Source organism: Microcaecilia unicolor, chromosome 7, assembly GCF_901765095.1.
Source record: "Microcaecilia unicolor chromosome 7, aMicUni1.1, whole genome shotgun sequence".
NCBI lineage: Eukaryota > Metazoa > Chordata > Amphibia > Gymnophiona > Siphonopidae > Microcaecilia > Microcaecilia unicolor.
In genome coordinates, this window is record NC_044037.1 from 172,636,111 (window position 1) to 172,650,485 (window position 14,375).

Genomic DNA, 14,375 nt, shown 5'->3' on the forward strand with positions numbered 1-14,375 from the left:
AGGCTGCAAGACTCCGAGGGAACAGTACAGTTTAGGGGATGAAGAACTTTTGTGCACTAAGGAGGAGTGGGACTTGGGTGTGACCACATGTGATGATCAGGTAGCCAAACAGATAGAAAAGGCGATGCCAAAAGCTAGAAGGATGCTTGAGTGAATAGGGAGAGCAATGGCCAGTAGGAGAAAGGAGGTGATGATGGTCCTGTATAGGAGTCTGGTGAGACCTCATTTAGAATATTGTGTACAATTCTGGAGACCACACCTGCAAAAAAATATAAACAGGATGAAGTTGGTTCAGACGACAGCTACTAAAATGGTCAGTAGTCATCATCATAAAGCGTATGGGAACAGACTTAAGAGATCTCAATATGTATAATTTGGAAAAAAGTTGGGAATGTGAGTCTCTTTCAATTGAAAAGAAGTTCTGGAACAAGGAGGCTTAGGATGAAGGTGAAAGAGGGTTTTCCTCAGGTTACTTCTGCATTTATACTTATTTACGGAAAGGGTAGTGAATTCATGAAACAGTCTCCCTGTGGAAGTGGTAGAGACAAAAACAGTATCTGAATTTAAGAGAACTTGGGACAAGTACATAGGATCCCTAAGGGAGTGATGGGGAGAGCAGATGGCAAAGATGGGCAGACTGGATAGGCCATATGGTCTTTATCAGCCTACATTTTGCTATGTTTCCATGTAGGTTTCAATGTACCTTCCTTTCAAACAAAATTGAAGTTGTTGATTTTACAGTTTTAAGAAGCTTCAGCCATGTACACAAAATAGACATGCACATCCTTATTCAGTAAAGGCTTATGGTCAAGCTTTGGAACAGCATTAGTGAGTGAAAATAAGAAAAATACTGGCAAGTTCAGATAAAATGAGAACATGTGGAAATATTCTATGTAAAATGACCCAGTGTTCAACAATTTCCAACAGCTTCTTTCTGGGTGTTCTTTTATATGATCAGTGGCTATAGCTGAGGACCCCTAGTCCAAGGCCTCAAAGGTTTGGCAAACCAATCTGGTTTTCAGGATTTCCATAATGAGTATGTGCCAGATCTATTTATATTCACTGTTGGCAGACAGATTTTATGCATATTCATCGTGGAAATCCTGAAAGGATTGCAGTTCTCAAGGACCTAATTTGGAGACCCATGGGCCACATCCTGCTAGGGCCCAGAGCTGCTGGGAGATCCAGGGCTACATGATATTTGCTGGCTGACTCAAGAGCAGTATTAATTCAGTTTTGAGAAAGCTGCATCTTACTCGTTCGGTCACAGAGTACCTCACTAACAAACAATGGAGAGAACAGAAACCCAGACAAAAAGAAACTCAAAATCCAACAAGATGACAAATAGGCTCTTCCACATTAACGTGCTCAAATGAGGTTCAACTGAATTCAAATGACTATGCCAACTCTATATGACAAAACTGTAGGATGATGCAATGTATTTGTGATATGAGAGACTGTAGTTGAAAATCAGATGATTATACAGAAAAGAAGATAAAGCGGGAAAAAAAGTAATAACCTGTCACAAAAAGATTTGAATGAAACCATTCTAAAACAGTAGTTTAGATGAACAACTCAAAAGAATTATTGGAGAAATTGTGGTCAGGAGAATTTCATAGAGGGACATACCAGATAGTATTTTCCTTCAGTATTGAGATGAATCAAATATAGGCAGAACAATAACTTTTAAGCACAATCCTCAGATACCTAGATAGCAATGCACATCATGCATTAATATTGCTATTTGTTCCTTTTTTGTGCTTTGTTAGGGTTTTGGGAGGAGAGTCATACATACATTGTAATTAACTCACTGCAGCTTTTAGGCTGTAGAACATGAAAAACATCAGAGTTGTGAAAACAACTGCATAGTCCCACTCTACTGACCCTATAAGTACACAAAACTTTCAAAAATGAAAGTTGTCCAAATTTACCCCTCCAAACATTTACAGCCTTTATCTCTGTTATTTGTAACCCTACTTGTGGTACCTTTTCGCTCAGCAGGTCATATGTGTGCGCACATATACACACACACACTTTAATTATAAAGACGTTTCTCAAAGCATGTTTTGTTGTCCCTGATGAGGGTCTACTATGGTGCTGGCACCTGCTATTTTGAGAAAAAGAAGTGGTCAAAAGCAAAATACACAGATAGTCCACTGACGGAAAGAATGAAAACTTTTAAACCAGTGCTTCAAAAAAACAAATCCAACAAACAAAATAAACTGGGGTCAGACTCAGCTTGTGCACTAAATGAACACATACAGTCTCAGTGCGACTGACTGCTGCCTTCCCAAATCCTCAACGTACTGCTAAGTAGTCAGAAGGGATAAGGAGAATATAATAATCAAACAATTCAACAGCTTATAATAGAGTCAAGTGATGCATATAGGTATGACCAGGCAAGTCCAGTCACACCTTCATTGAACAAAGTTCTCCCAAATTTCTCTCTTTCTTGTTTTTTTGTTGGTTGAAGTAAAAAGATCAATGGCGACTTAACCTTCAGCTTCCTCAATTTGTCCTGCAGGGTGAAGAAGAGAGGATGGTGGGATAATTGTACTTGTGCCACGAGAGATGCGATCTTGTTCTGTACTTGCAGACAGAGAAGACATGGTGATGGGTTGCATCAAACTGGGGGCCATGGCAGAGGAGACAGTCAGGCTATGGCTGGTGCCTTTGAAAGTGCGTTCTTGTGTGGGAAGAAGGGGCTTGAGGATGCTGACAAGGCAGAAAGCAGAGCCACTTTTAGGAATAAAATTCACTTTGTTCTTGTCAGGACCGTAGAACGGTGGGATTTCATTCAGCTGTTTTGGCCTACAAAAGAATTAAAATTTTAAAGCATAATTGTAAACTAATTTGCTTTTGTGCAGATAGCTTTACTGCCTAGATTCTCTCTAAAGATCAGACATCTCTCTCTCCATGAAATTCTACATACACCACCACATACCACTGGCAATGTACACAATGGTATGAGGCACGGTCACAATGACTTGATTCTACTGCAATCAAGTTTAACATAAAGAGATTTTAACTGACTTGAAAAACAAAAGTTATCAATAAAGTTAACAGTTGAATTGGGTCTTAAATTCATAGCAGTGTCGTAATGTTTATGTTTCATCAATTTTTATTGGTGACATTTCTTGACAATACAACAAAACTAGGTTTAAGCCAATGGCCAGTAACAAACGTTCATTGAGCAACAAAATGAGAGAAACCTTCGTCAACCAGTTTTAATAACTTTGCTCCCTTCCCCCCCAACCCTCCCACCTCCTCCAGTAGCGCTGAGTCCAGCTAGGCCAAGCAATTGAATGTTAAGACTACTTATAATATAGACTCTAAAACTGTATATGACATGGCTATACTAACATTGGGCATGGTAAACAAACTCGCAAGCTACTAATCGTCTACAAGTTCCATGAGGTTATCTCCTTGTACACCTTTAATAGCTTGGGCATCCTCAACCCTTAGTCCTATTAACAATGTTTATGTACCTTTCATGAGCCTTAGATGTGTGAACCCTTTTGTCTATTATTCATTAACAGCTCGCTATGTCCATAAATGTCCTACAGCACCCTATAGTTCTTGGAACACCTGTCCTCCCCTCCCCTCCCTCCCATACTCTCTTCTCCCCCTCCACCCTACCCTACCTCCCCCCATCCCAGAGCACTGCTTTTGGAAATAAGAGATCTATCTACCCCATGGCAATCTGCTCAAAATTTGCCTGCGTGCCCAAGGAGAAAGTGTGTCTAAATAAGACCCCCAAACTGCTAGGAACCTCCGCTGCCTCCCCGGAGACCCCCCTGCTCCTCTGGCTTCCCAAGTCATCAGCTCATGCAGTTTATTCCTCCAATGCCAAAAGGCAGGCGGGTGATCCTGTGTCCAATAGAGTAAAATAAATTTTCGTAATGTTTAAAATAACAGCATTTACCAATTTATAACCTGCAACTACAAATAGCATATACATGCTTAACTGTTCAAACAAGGTGATATTCAAAGCCATTTCTAAAAGGTGAAACACTGTGATCATCGGATGTTTTCCCGCAGGATTAATCAGGCATGCAAGTTGGCTCACCGTATAACCCTGACTCACCCCAGGGATCCCAAGAAAGAAAGAAGGGGGCAGGATGATCTCCACTTGTTCTTGCCCTGGTGGCTCCTTCTTCAAAATGGTGTTAATTAAGGGGTTCAAGCTGCCAAATAAAATAAAAAAGCCCTTATATGGCAGCTTGAACCCCCCCCCTCCCCCTCTCCCAGCAGTAATACTGCAAGACTGTCACTAGGGGGGTCAGTGGCACCATTCTGAATTATTTCTAATACATCAATACACCTACTAGGAAATCTAAACAAGCTGGATTACAGGTCTTCGATCTTTAATGTGATCAGCCCAAAACTATGGAATACACTACGTCTTCTCTTTCATCTGCAGCATAACCTGCAAGCTTTCAAAAAGAATTAAAAATGTTTTTATATTTTAAAAACCTTTGATGTTGACTTGAACTGAAGTGGTGGCTTTATCTGCTTGTTTATTTTTAATTGTATTGTGATGTTTGCTTATGTTGAAACAATTTTATTGAACCAATTAAACACATCCTCATTTGGTGAAATAGTGGCAAGGAATAATCATATAACTCCAGAAGCCAAGCAGAACACATTCAGCAGGTCTTGGTATAGAAATAAGCCAAATAAAATCCTTGATCAACCCACCTACCCCCTTAAAAAAAAGGTTTTATACAAACATATTGTCAAAATAATGTCAAATCAGAAAAAATGAGAGTGAACTCTGATCCCTTTCACCCACTATGATTGTTTTATTTTTATTGTGTATGATATTTTGTACCCTACTGAGGATAGTAGATTATGCAGGATATAAATGGTGTAAATAAATAAATAAATAAAATTCCCTACATAGATACTCTATGCTAACAGAATATCTGATCTCAGTCATGCACTTAAAAGACAGTGTACAGAATAAGTGACCACAAATTAAACTGAACAGTGAATGATACATACCTGTAGCAGGTGTTCTCCGAGGACAGCAGGCTGATTGTTCTCACGACTGGGTGACGTCCGCGGCAGCCCCCACCAACCGGAACAAAACTTCGCGGGCGGTCCCGCACGCAGGGCACGCCCACCGCGCATGCGCGGCTGTCTTCCCGCCCGTGCGTGACCGTTCCCGCTCAGTTGAATGACAAGCAAAAATGATGAAACGCAACTCCAAAGGGGAGGAGGGAGGGTAGGTGAGAACAATCAGCCTGCTGTCCTCGGAGAACACCTGCTACAGGTATGTATCATTCACTTTCTCCGAGGACAAGCAGGCTGCTTGTTCTCACGACTGGGGTATCCCTAGCTCTCAGGCTCACTCAAAACAAGAACCCAGGTCAATTTAACCTCGCAATGGCGAGGGAACAACAGAAAATTGACCTACGAAGAACAACTAACTGAGAGTGCAGCCTGACCAGAATAATTCGGGTCCTGGAGGGTGGAGTTGGATTTACACCCCAAACAGATTCTGCAGCACCGACTGCCCGAACCGACTGTCGCGTCGGGTATCCTGCTGGAGGCAGTAATGTGATGTGAATGTATGGACAGATGACCACGTCGCAGCCTTGCAAATCTCTTCAATAGTGGCTGACTTCAAGTGAGCCACCGACGCTGCCATGGCTCTGACACTATGAGCCGTGACATGACCCTCAAGAGCCAGCCCAGCCTGGGCATAAGTGAAGGAAATGCAATCTGCTAGCCAATTGGAAATGGTGCGTTTCCCGACAGTGACCCCTATCCTGTTAGGGTCGAAAGAAACAAACAATTGGGCGGACTGTCTGTGGGGCTGTGTCCGCTCCAAGTAGAAGGCCAATGCTCTCTTGCAGTCCAATGTGTGCAACTGACGTTCAGCAGGGCGGGTATGCGGTCTGGGAAAGAATGTTGGCAAGACAATTGACTGGTTAAGATGGAACTCCGACACCACCTTCGGCAGGAACTTTGGGTGAGTGCGAAGCACTACTCTGTTGTGATGAAATTTGGTATACGGAGCATGAGTTCCCAGGGCTTGAAGCTCACTGACCCTACGAGCTGAAGTAACTGCCACCAAGAAAATGACCTTCCAGGTCAAGTACTTCAGATGGCAAGTATTCAGTGGCTCAAAAGGAGGTTTCATCAGCTGGGTGAGGACGACGTTGAGATCCCATGACACTGTAGGAGGCTTGATAGGGGGCTTTGACAAAAGCAGGCCTCTCAAAAAGCGAACGACTAAAGGCTCTCCAGAGATGGCTTTACCTTCCACACAATAATGGTAAACACTAATCGCACTAAGGTGATTCTTTACTGAGTTGGTCTTGAGGCCAGACTCTGATAAATGCAGAAGGTATTCAAGCAGGTTCTGTGCAGGGCAAGAACGAGGTTCTAGGGCCTTGCTCTCACACCAAACGACAAACCTCCTCCACTTGAAAAAGTAACTCTTTTTAGTGGAATCCTTCCTAGAGGCAAGCAAGACCCGGGAGACACCCTCAGGCAGACCCAACGCAGCGAAGTCTATGCCCTCAACATCCAGGCCTTGAGAGCCAGAGACTGAAGGTTGGGGTGCAGCAACGCCCCGTCGTTCTGTGAAATGAGAGTCGGAAAACACTCCAATCTCCACGGATCTTCGGAGGACAACTCCAGAAGAAGAGGGAACCAGATCTGACGGGGCCAAAAGGGCGCTATCAGAATCATGGTGCCGCGGTCTTGCTTGAGCTTCAGTAAGGTCTTCCCCACCAAAGGTATGGGAGGATAAGCATACAGGAGGCCGGTCCCCCAATGAAGGAGAAAGGCATCCGATGCTAGCCTGCCGTGTGTCTGAAGTCTGGAACAGAACAGAAGCAGCTTGTGGTTGGTCTGAGAGGCGAAAAGGTCCACCGAGGGGGTGCCCCACTCTCGGAAGATCTTGCGTACCACTCTGGAATGGAGCGACCACTCGTGCGGTTGCATGACTCTGCTCAGTCTGTCGGCCAGACTGTTTACGCCTTTCAGGTATGTGGCTTGGAGGAGCATGCCGAACTGGCAAGCCCAACGCCACATCCCGACAGCTTCCTGACACAGGGGGCGAGATCCGGTGCCCCCCTGCTTGTTGATGTAATACATTGCAACCTGATTGTCTGTCCGAATTTGGATAATTTGACAGGACAGCCGATCTCTGAAAGCCTTCAATGCGTTCCAGATCGCTCGGAGCTCCAGAAGGTTGATCTGAAGATCCTTTTCCTGGAGGGACCACAGTCCCTGGGTGTGAAGCCCATCGACATGAGCTCCCCACCCCAGGCGAGATGCATCCGTCGTCAGCACTTTCGTGGGCTGTGGAATTTGGAATGGACGTCCCAGGGTCAAATTGGTCCGAATGGTCCACCAGTGCAGTGAAGTGCGGCAACTGGTGGGGAGGCGGATGACATCTTCTAGATTCCCGGTGGCTTGAAACCACTGAGAAGCTAGGGTCCATTGAGCAGATCTCATGTGAAGATGAGCCATGGGAGTCACATGAACTGTGGAGGCCATATGACCCAGAAGTCTCAACATCTGCCGAGCTGTGATCTGCTGAGACGCTCCAGCCTGTAAAGCCAGGGACAGGAGGTTGCTGGCCCTCGCTTCGGGAAGGAAGGCCTGAGCCGTCTGGGTATTCAGCAGAGCTCCTATGAATTCCAGAGACTGGGCTGGCTGGAGATGGGACTTTGGGTAATTTATCACAAACCCCAGCAGCTCCAGGAGTTGAATAGTGCACTGCATGGACCGGAGAGCTCCTGCCTCCGAGGTGTTCTTGACCAGCCAATCGTCGCGATATGGGAACACGTGCACTCCCAGCTTGCGTAGATACGCCGCTACCACCACGAGGCACTTTGTAAACACCCATGGGGCAGAGGCGAGCCCAAAGGGCAGCACACAATACTGAAAGTGCCGTGCACCCAGGCGGAATCTGAGATACTGTCTGTGAGCTGGCAGTATCGGGATGTGAGTGTATGCGTCCTTTAAATCCAGGGAACATAGCCAATCGTTTTTCTGAATCATTGGCAGAAGGGTGCCCAAGGAAAGCATCCTGAACTTTTCTTTGACCAGGAATTTGTTCAGGCCTCTCAGGTCTAGGATGGGACGCATCCCCCCTGTTTTCTTTTCCACAAGGAAGTACCTGGAATAGAATCCCTGCCCTTCCTGCCCGGGTGGTACGGGCTCGACCGCATTGGCGCTGAGAAGGGCGGAGAGTTCCTCTGCAAGTGCCTGCTTGTGATGGGAGCTGAAGGATTGAGCTCCCGGAGGACAATTTGGTGGCAGGGAGGCCAAATTCAGGGCGTATCCGCACCGCACTATTTGGAGAACCCACTGGTCGGAGGTTATGAGAGGCCACCTTTGGTGAAAAAATTTCAACCTCCCTCCGACCGGCAGATCGTCCGGTACGGACACTTTGAGGGCGACTATGTTCCCATGGATCCAGTCAAAAGCCCGTCCCCGGCTTTTGCTGTGGAGGCGCAGGGGGCTGCTTAGGCACACGCTGTTGACGAGAACGAGCGCGCTGGGACTGTCCCTGTGCCTGACGAGGCCTTCGGGCCGGCTGGGTGTACCAACACTTGGGAAAAGCATAGGGCGCAGCCTGCCGGGCCCAGGAAAGACGTCCACCTGCTGAGGTGGATGCTGAAGGCGCCCGGTGGGAGAGCTTGTCGAGGGCGGTTTCCCGCTGATGCAGTTGGTCCACCAGCTGCTCGACCTTCTCACCAAAAATATTATCCCCCCGGCAAGGGACGTCGGCCAGTCTCTGCTGGGTGCGGTTGTCCAGGTCAGAGGCACGCAGCCATGAGAGCCTGCGCATCACTATACCTTGGGCCGCAGCACGAGATGCCACATCACAGGTGTCATATATACCCCTGGACAGGAACTCTCTGCACGCCTTCAGCTGCCTGACCACCTCCTGAAAAGGCCTGGACTGCTCCGGCTGGAGCTTGTCGACCAGGTCCGCCAGTTGCTTCACATTATTCCGCATGTGGATGCTCGTGTAGAGCTGGTAAGACTGGATGCGGGTCACGAGCATGGAAGATTGGTAGGCCTTCCTCCCAAACGAGTCCAGAGTGCGAGACTCCCGCCCCGGGGGCGCCGAGGCGGTATCCCTCGAACTCCGTGCCCTCTTGAGAGCAGAGTCCACGACCGCCGAGTCATGAGGCAATTGGGGCCACATTAACTCTGGGTCCGAGTGGATTCTGTATTGGGACTCTGCTTTCTTGGGGATGGTGGGATTAGATAATGGTCTCACCCAGTTCCGAAGCAGTGTCTCTGAGGACATTGTGCAACGGTACCGTGGAGGACTCTCTAGGTGGTGATGGATAATCGAGGACCTCGAGCATCTCAGCCCTCGGCTCATCCACAGAGACCACGGGGAAGGGAATGCATATAGACATGTCCCTGACAAAGGAGGGGCTCTCAGGAGGCGAGAGCTTTCTCTCTGGTGATGGCGTGGGGTCGGAGGGAAGGCCCACAGACTCCTCTGAGGAGAAATATCTGGGGTCCTCCTCCTCCCCCCCACGAGGCCTCTTCCTCGGTGTCGGACATAAGCTCGTGTAGCTGAGTCCTCAACCGGGCCCGGCTCGACGTCGAGGCATCGAGGCCTCGGTGTCGTCGAGTGGTGGACTCCCGCGCCGGCGGGGATGAAGCTCCCTCCATCGACGGGGACTCCACCTGTGTGGCGGTCGAGACCGGCGCCGCAAGCGGCGTCGGCGTCGAAGGCCTCGGCACCGGGCTAGAGCTCGCCGGCGCCAGTCAACGGCACAGTCTGGCACATCAGCCCTTCCAGGATACCCGGAAGGATGGCTCGGAGGCACTCGTCCAGGCCCGCTGCCGGGAAAGACGGGGGGGGGGGGGGCGGTAGAGGCGTCGGTGCCGGAAGCTGCTCGGGTCCAGGAGACTGCACCGAAGTGCTGGGACCCTGACGCGGCGGTACCTCTACTACAGAGGGGGACCTCTCCTCTCGACGCTGATGCTTTCTCGGCGTCGACTCCTCTCCGGCGCCGGGGGCCGGATGCATCGATGGCGACCGATGATGGTGCTTCTTTGTTTTCTTACGATGCCCGTCATCGGCGCTAGGTGGAATGGAGGAGGAGGAGGTCGATCCCCCTCGGCCTCGAGGGACCGGGTCCGACAGGGTTCGGTCCCGAGGGCCCTGGGTAGAGGGAGTGACCGGGGCCGATTGCCCACCCGGCCTCTCACCCCTGCCGTCACCGGAGGACCGGCGGGCCGACGGGACCTGTGCTCCTGGGGTCGATGCCATCTGTGCCGATTTCGCGGACATCGATACCGGTACTGAAGAACCGGCCGTCGATACCGATGCCGTCGAGGTCGACGTCGAGGGGCCGGCGCAAGTTCCAAAAAGACGGTCCCGAAGTACTTGCCTCGCTACTTGAGTCCGTTTGCGGAGACCAAGACACAAAGTACACGACTTGGTATCGTGCTCCGGCCCGAGGCACTGGAGGCACCAAGCGTGAGTGTCGGTCTGCAAGATAGGCCTGCCGCACCGACCACACTTCTTAAATCCACTCGGGACCTTCGAGGACATCGACGGAAAAATCGCGTCGGTGAAATCAAAGTCGTCGATGGTGGCGGTAAAATCACACCTCAAAAAGAAATCGACCGTGCGGCCAGAAGGCCGCAACGCGACGCCCCCGCTAAAAGACGAGGGAAACAAGTACAGCGCGTTTTGTTTTTTTTTTGAGAAAAAAAACTAAATAGAGAACGAAAAATAAACGAAGATTCGCGAACAACGCGATCCGGTTTCCAGGGCTGAGAAAGAGAGAGGCGAGCACGTCTCTCTCCAGGCGCGGAAAAGAAAAGACTGAGCGGGAACGGTCATGCACGGGCGGGAAGACGGCCGCGCATGCACGGTGGGCGTGCCCTGCGTGCGGGACCGCCCGCAAAGTTTTGTTCCGGTTGGTGGGGGCTGCCGCGGACGTCACCCAGTCGTGAGAACAATCAGCCTGCTTGTCCTCGGAGAAAGTGAATGATACATACCTGTAGCAGGTGTTCTCCGAGGACAGCAGGCTGATTGTTCTCACGACTGGGTGACGTCCGCGGCAGCCCCCACCAACCGGAAAGAAGCTTCGCGGGACGGTCGGCACGCAGGGCACGCCCACCGCGCATGCGCGGCCGTCTTCCCGCCCGTGCGCGACCGCTCCTGCCAGTTCAATGACTAGCAAAAGATGAAACACACAACTCCAAAGGGGAGGAGGGAGGGTAGGTGAGAACAATCAGCCTGCTGTCCTCGGAGAACACCTGCTACAGGTATGTATCATTCACTTTCTCCGAGGACAAGCAGGCTGCTTGTTCTCACGACTGGGGTATCCCTAGCTCTCAGGCTCACTCAAAACAATAACCCAGGTCAATTGAACCTCGCAACGGCGAGGGTACAACAGAAATTGACCTACGAAGAACAACTAACTGAGAGTGCAGCCTGACCAGAATAAATTCGGGTCCTGGAGGGTGGAGTTGGATTTACACCCCAAACAGATTCTGCAGCACCGACTGCCCGAACCGACTGTCGCGTCGGGTATCCTGCTGGAGGCAGTAATGAGATGTGAATGTGTGGACAGATGACCACGTCGCAGCCTTGCAGATCTCTTCAATAGTGGCTGACTTCAAGTGGGCCACCGACGCTGCCATGGCTCTGACACTATGAGCCGTGACATGACCCTCAAGAGTCAGCCCAGCCTGGGCGTAAGTGAAGGAAATGCAATCTGCTAGCCAATTGGAGATGGTGCGTTTCCCGACAGCGACCCCTAGCCTGTTAGGGTCGAAAGAAATAAACAATTGGGCGGACTGTCTGTTGGGCTGTGTCCGCTCCAAGTAGAAGGCCAATGCTCTCTTGCAGTCCAATGTGTGCAACTGACGTTCAGCAGGGCGGGTATGCGGCCTGGGAAAGAATGTTGGCAAGACAATTGACTGGTTAAGATGGAACTCCGACACCACCTTCGGCAGGAACTTTGGGTGGGTGCGGAGCACTACTCTGTTGTGATGAAATTTGGTATATGGAGCATGAGCTACTAGGGCTTGAAGCTCACTGACCCTACGAGCTGAAGTAACTGCCACCAAGAAAATGACCTTCCAGGTCAAATACTTCAGATGGCAGGTATTCAGTGGCTCAAAAGGAGGTTTCATCAGCTGGGTGAGGACGACGTTGAGATCCCATGACACTGTAGGAGGCTTGATAGGGGGCTTTGACAAAAGCAAGCCTCTCATGAATCGAACGACTAAAGGCTGTCCAGAGATGGCTTTACCTTCCACACGATAATGGTAAGCACTAATCGCACTAAGGTGATTCCTTACTGAGTTGGTCTTGAGGCCAGACTCTGATAAGTGCAGAAGGTATTCAAGCAGGTTCTGTGCAGGGCATGAACGAGGTTCTAGGGCCTTGCTCTCACACCACACGACAAACCTCCTCCACTTGAAAAAGTAACTCTTTTTAGTGGAATCCTTCCTAGAGGCAAGCAAGACCCGGGAGACACCCTCAGGCAGACCCAACGCAGCGAAGTCTACGCCCTCAACATCCAGGCCGTGAGAGCCAGGGATGGAAGGTTGGGGTGCAGCAACGCTCCGTCGTTCTGCGAGATGAGAGTCGGAAAACACTCCAATCTCCACGGTTCCTCGGAGGACAACTCCAGAAGAAGAGGGAACCAGATCTGACGGGGCCAAAAGGGCGCTATCAGAATCATGGTGCCGCGGTCTTGCTTGAGCTTCAGTAAGGTCTTCCCCACCAAAGGTATGGGAGGATAAGCATACAGGAGGCCGGTCCCCCAATGGAGGAGAAAGGCATCCGACGCTAGTCTGCCGTGTGCCTGAAGTCTGGAACAGAACAGAGGCAGCTTGTGATTGGTCTGAGAGGCGAAAAGGTCCACCGAGGGAGTGCCCCACTCTCGGAAGATCTTGCGTACCACTCTGGCATGGAGCGACCACTCGTGCGGTTGCATGACTCTGCTCAGTCTGTCGGCCAGACTGTTGTTTACGCCTGCCAGGTACGTGGCTTGGAGGAGCATGCCAAACCGGCACGCCCAACGCCACAGCCCGACGGCTTCCTGACACAGGGGGCGAGATCCGGTGCCCCCCTGCTTGTTGACGTAATACATTGCAACCTGATTGTCTGTCCGAATTTGGATAATTTGGCAGGACAGCCGATCTCTGAAAGCCTTCAGTGCGTTCCAGATCGCTCGGAGCTCCAGGAGGTTGATCTGCAGATCCTTTTCCTGGAGGGACCACAGACCCTGGGTGTGAAGCCCATCGACATGAGCTCCCCACCCCAGGCGAGATGCATCCGTCGTCAGCACTTTCGTGGGCTGTGGAATTTGGAATGGACGTCCCAGGGTCAAATTGGTCCGGATGGTCCACCAGAGCAGTGAAGTGCGGCAACTGGTGGAGAGGCGGATGACATCTTCTAGATTCCCGGTGGCCTGGAACCACTGGGAAGCTAGGGTCCATTGATCAGATCTCATGTGAAGACGAGCCATGGGAGTCACATGAACTGTGGAGGCCATATGGCCCAGAAGTCTCAACATCTGCCGAGCTGTGATCCGCTGAGACGCTCTGGTCTGCGAAGCCAGGGCCAGGAGATTGGTGGCCCTCGCTTCGGGAAGGTAGGCCTGAGCCGTCTGGGTATTCAGCAGAGCTCCTATGAATTCCAGAAACTGGGTTGGCTGGAGATGGGACTTTGGGTAATTTATCACAAACCCCAGCAGCTCCAGAAGTTGAATAGTGCACTGCATGGACCGGAGGGCTCCTGCCTCCGAGGTGTTCTTGACCAGCCAATCGTCGAGATATGGGAACACGTGCACTCCCAGCTTGCGTAGGTAGGCCGCTACCACCACGAGGCACTTGGTAAACACTCGTGGGGCAGAGGCGAGCCCAAAGGGCAGCACACAATACTGAAAGTGCCGTGCGCCCAGGCGGAATCTGAGATACTGTCTGTGAGCTGGCAGTATCGGTATGTGAGTATATGCGTCCTTTAAATCCAGGGAACATAGCCAATCGTTTTTCTGAATCATTGGTAGAAGGGTGCCCAAGGAAAGCATCCTGAACTTTTCTTTGACCAGGAATTTGTTCAGGCCTCTCAGGTCTAGGATGGGACGCATCCCCCGTTTTCTTTTCCACAAGGAAGTACCTGGAATAGAATCCCTGCCCTTCCTGCCCGGGTGGTACGGGCTCGACCGCATTGGCGCTGAGAAGGGCGGAGAGTTCCTCTGCAAGTACCTGCTTGTGGCGGGAGCTGAAAGACTGAGCTCCCGGAGGGCAATTTGGAGGCAGGGAGGCCAAATTCAGGGCGTATCCGCACCGCACTATTTGGAGAACCCACTGGTCGGAGGTTATGAGAGGCCACCTTTGGTGAAAAAATTTTA

The 14,375-nt window shown here is 50.3% G+C and overlaps 1 protein-coding gene across 1 annotated transcript in view; it reads right to left on the reverse strand.

Annotated features, from left to right (window-relative positions):
• Window positions 1-531: 531 nt before the first annotated feature.
• Window positions 532-14,375, reverse strand: part of FAM117B (family with sequence similarity 117 member B) — a 262,157-nt gene continuing 248,313 nt past the window's right edge. Inside the window, exon 8 of the mRNA XM_030210480.1 lies at window positions 532-2,811. Within this exon, the coding sequence (XP_030066340.1) occupies window positions 2,493-2,811 (319 nt within the window). The 3' untranslated portion in view covers window positions 532-2,492. The remainder of the gene's footprint in view (window positions 2,812-14,375) is intronic.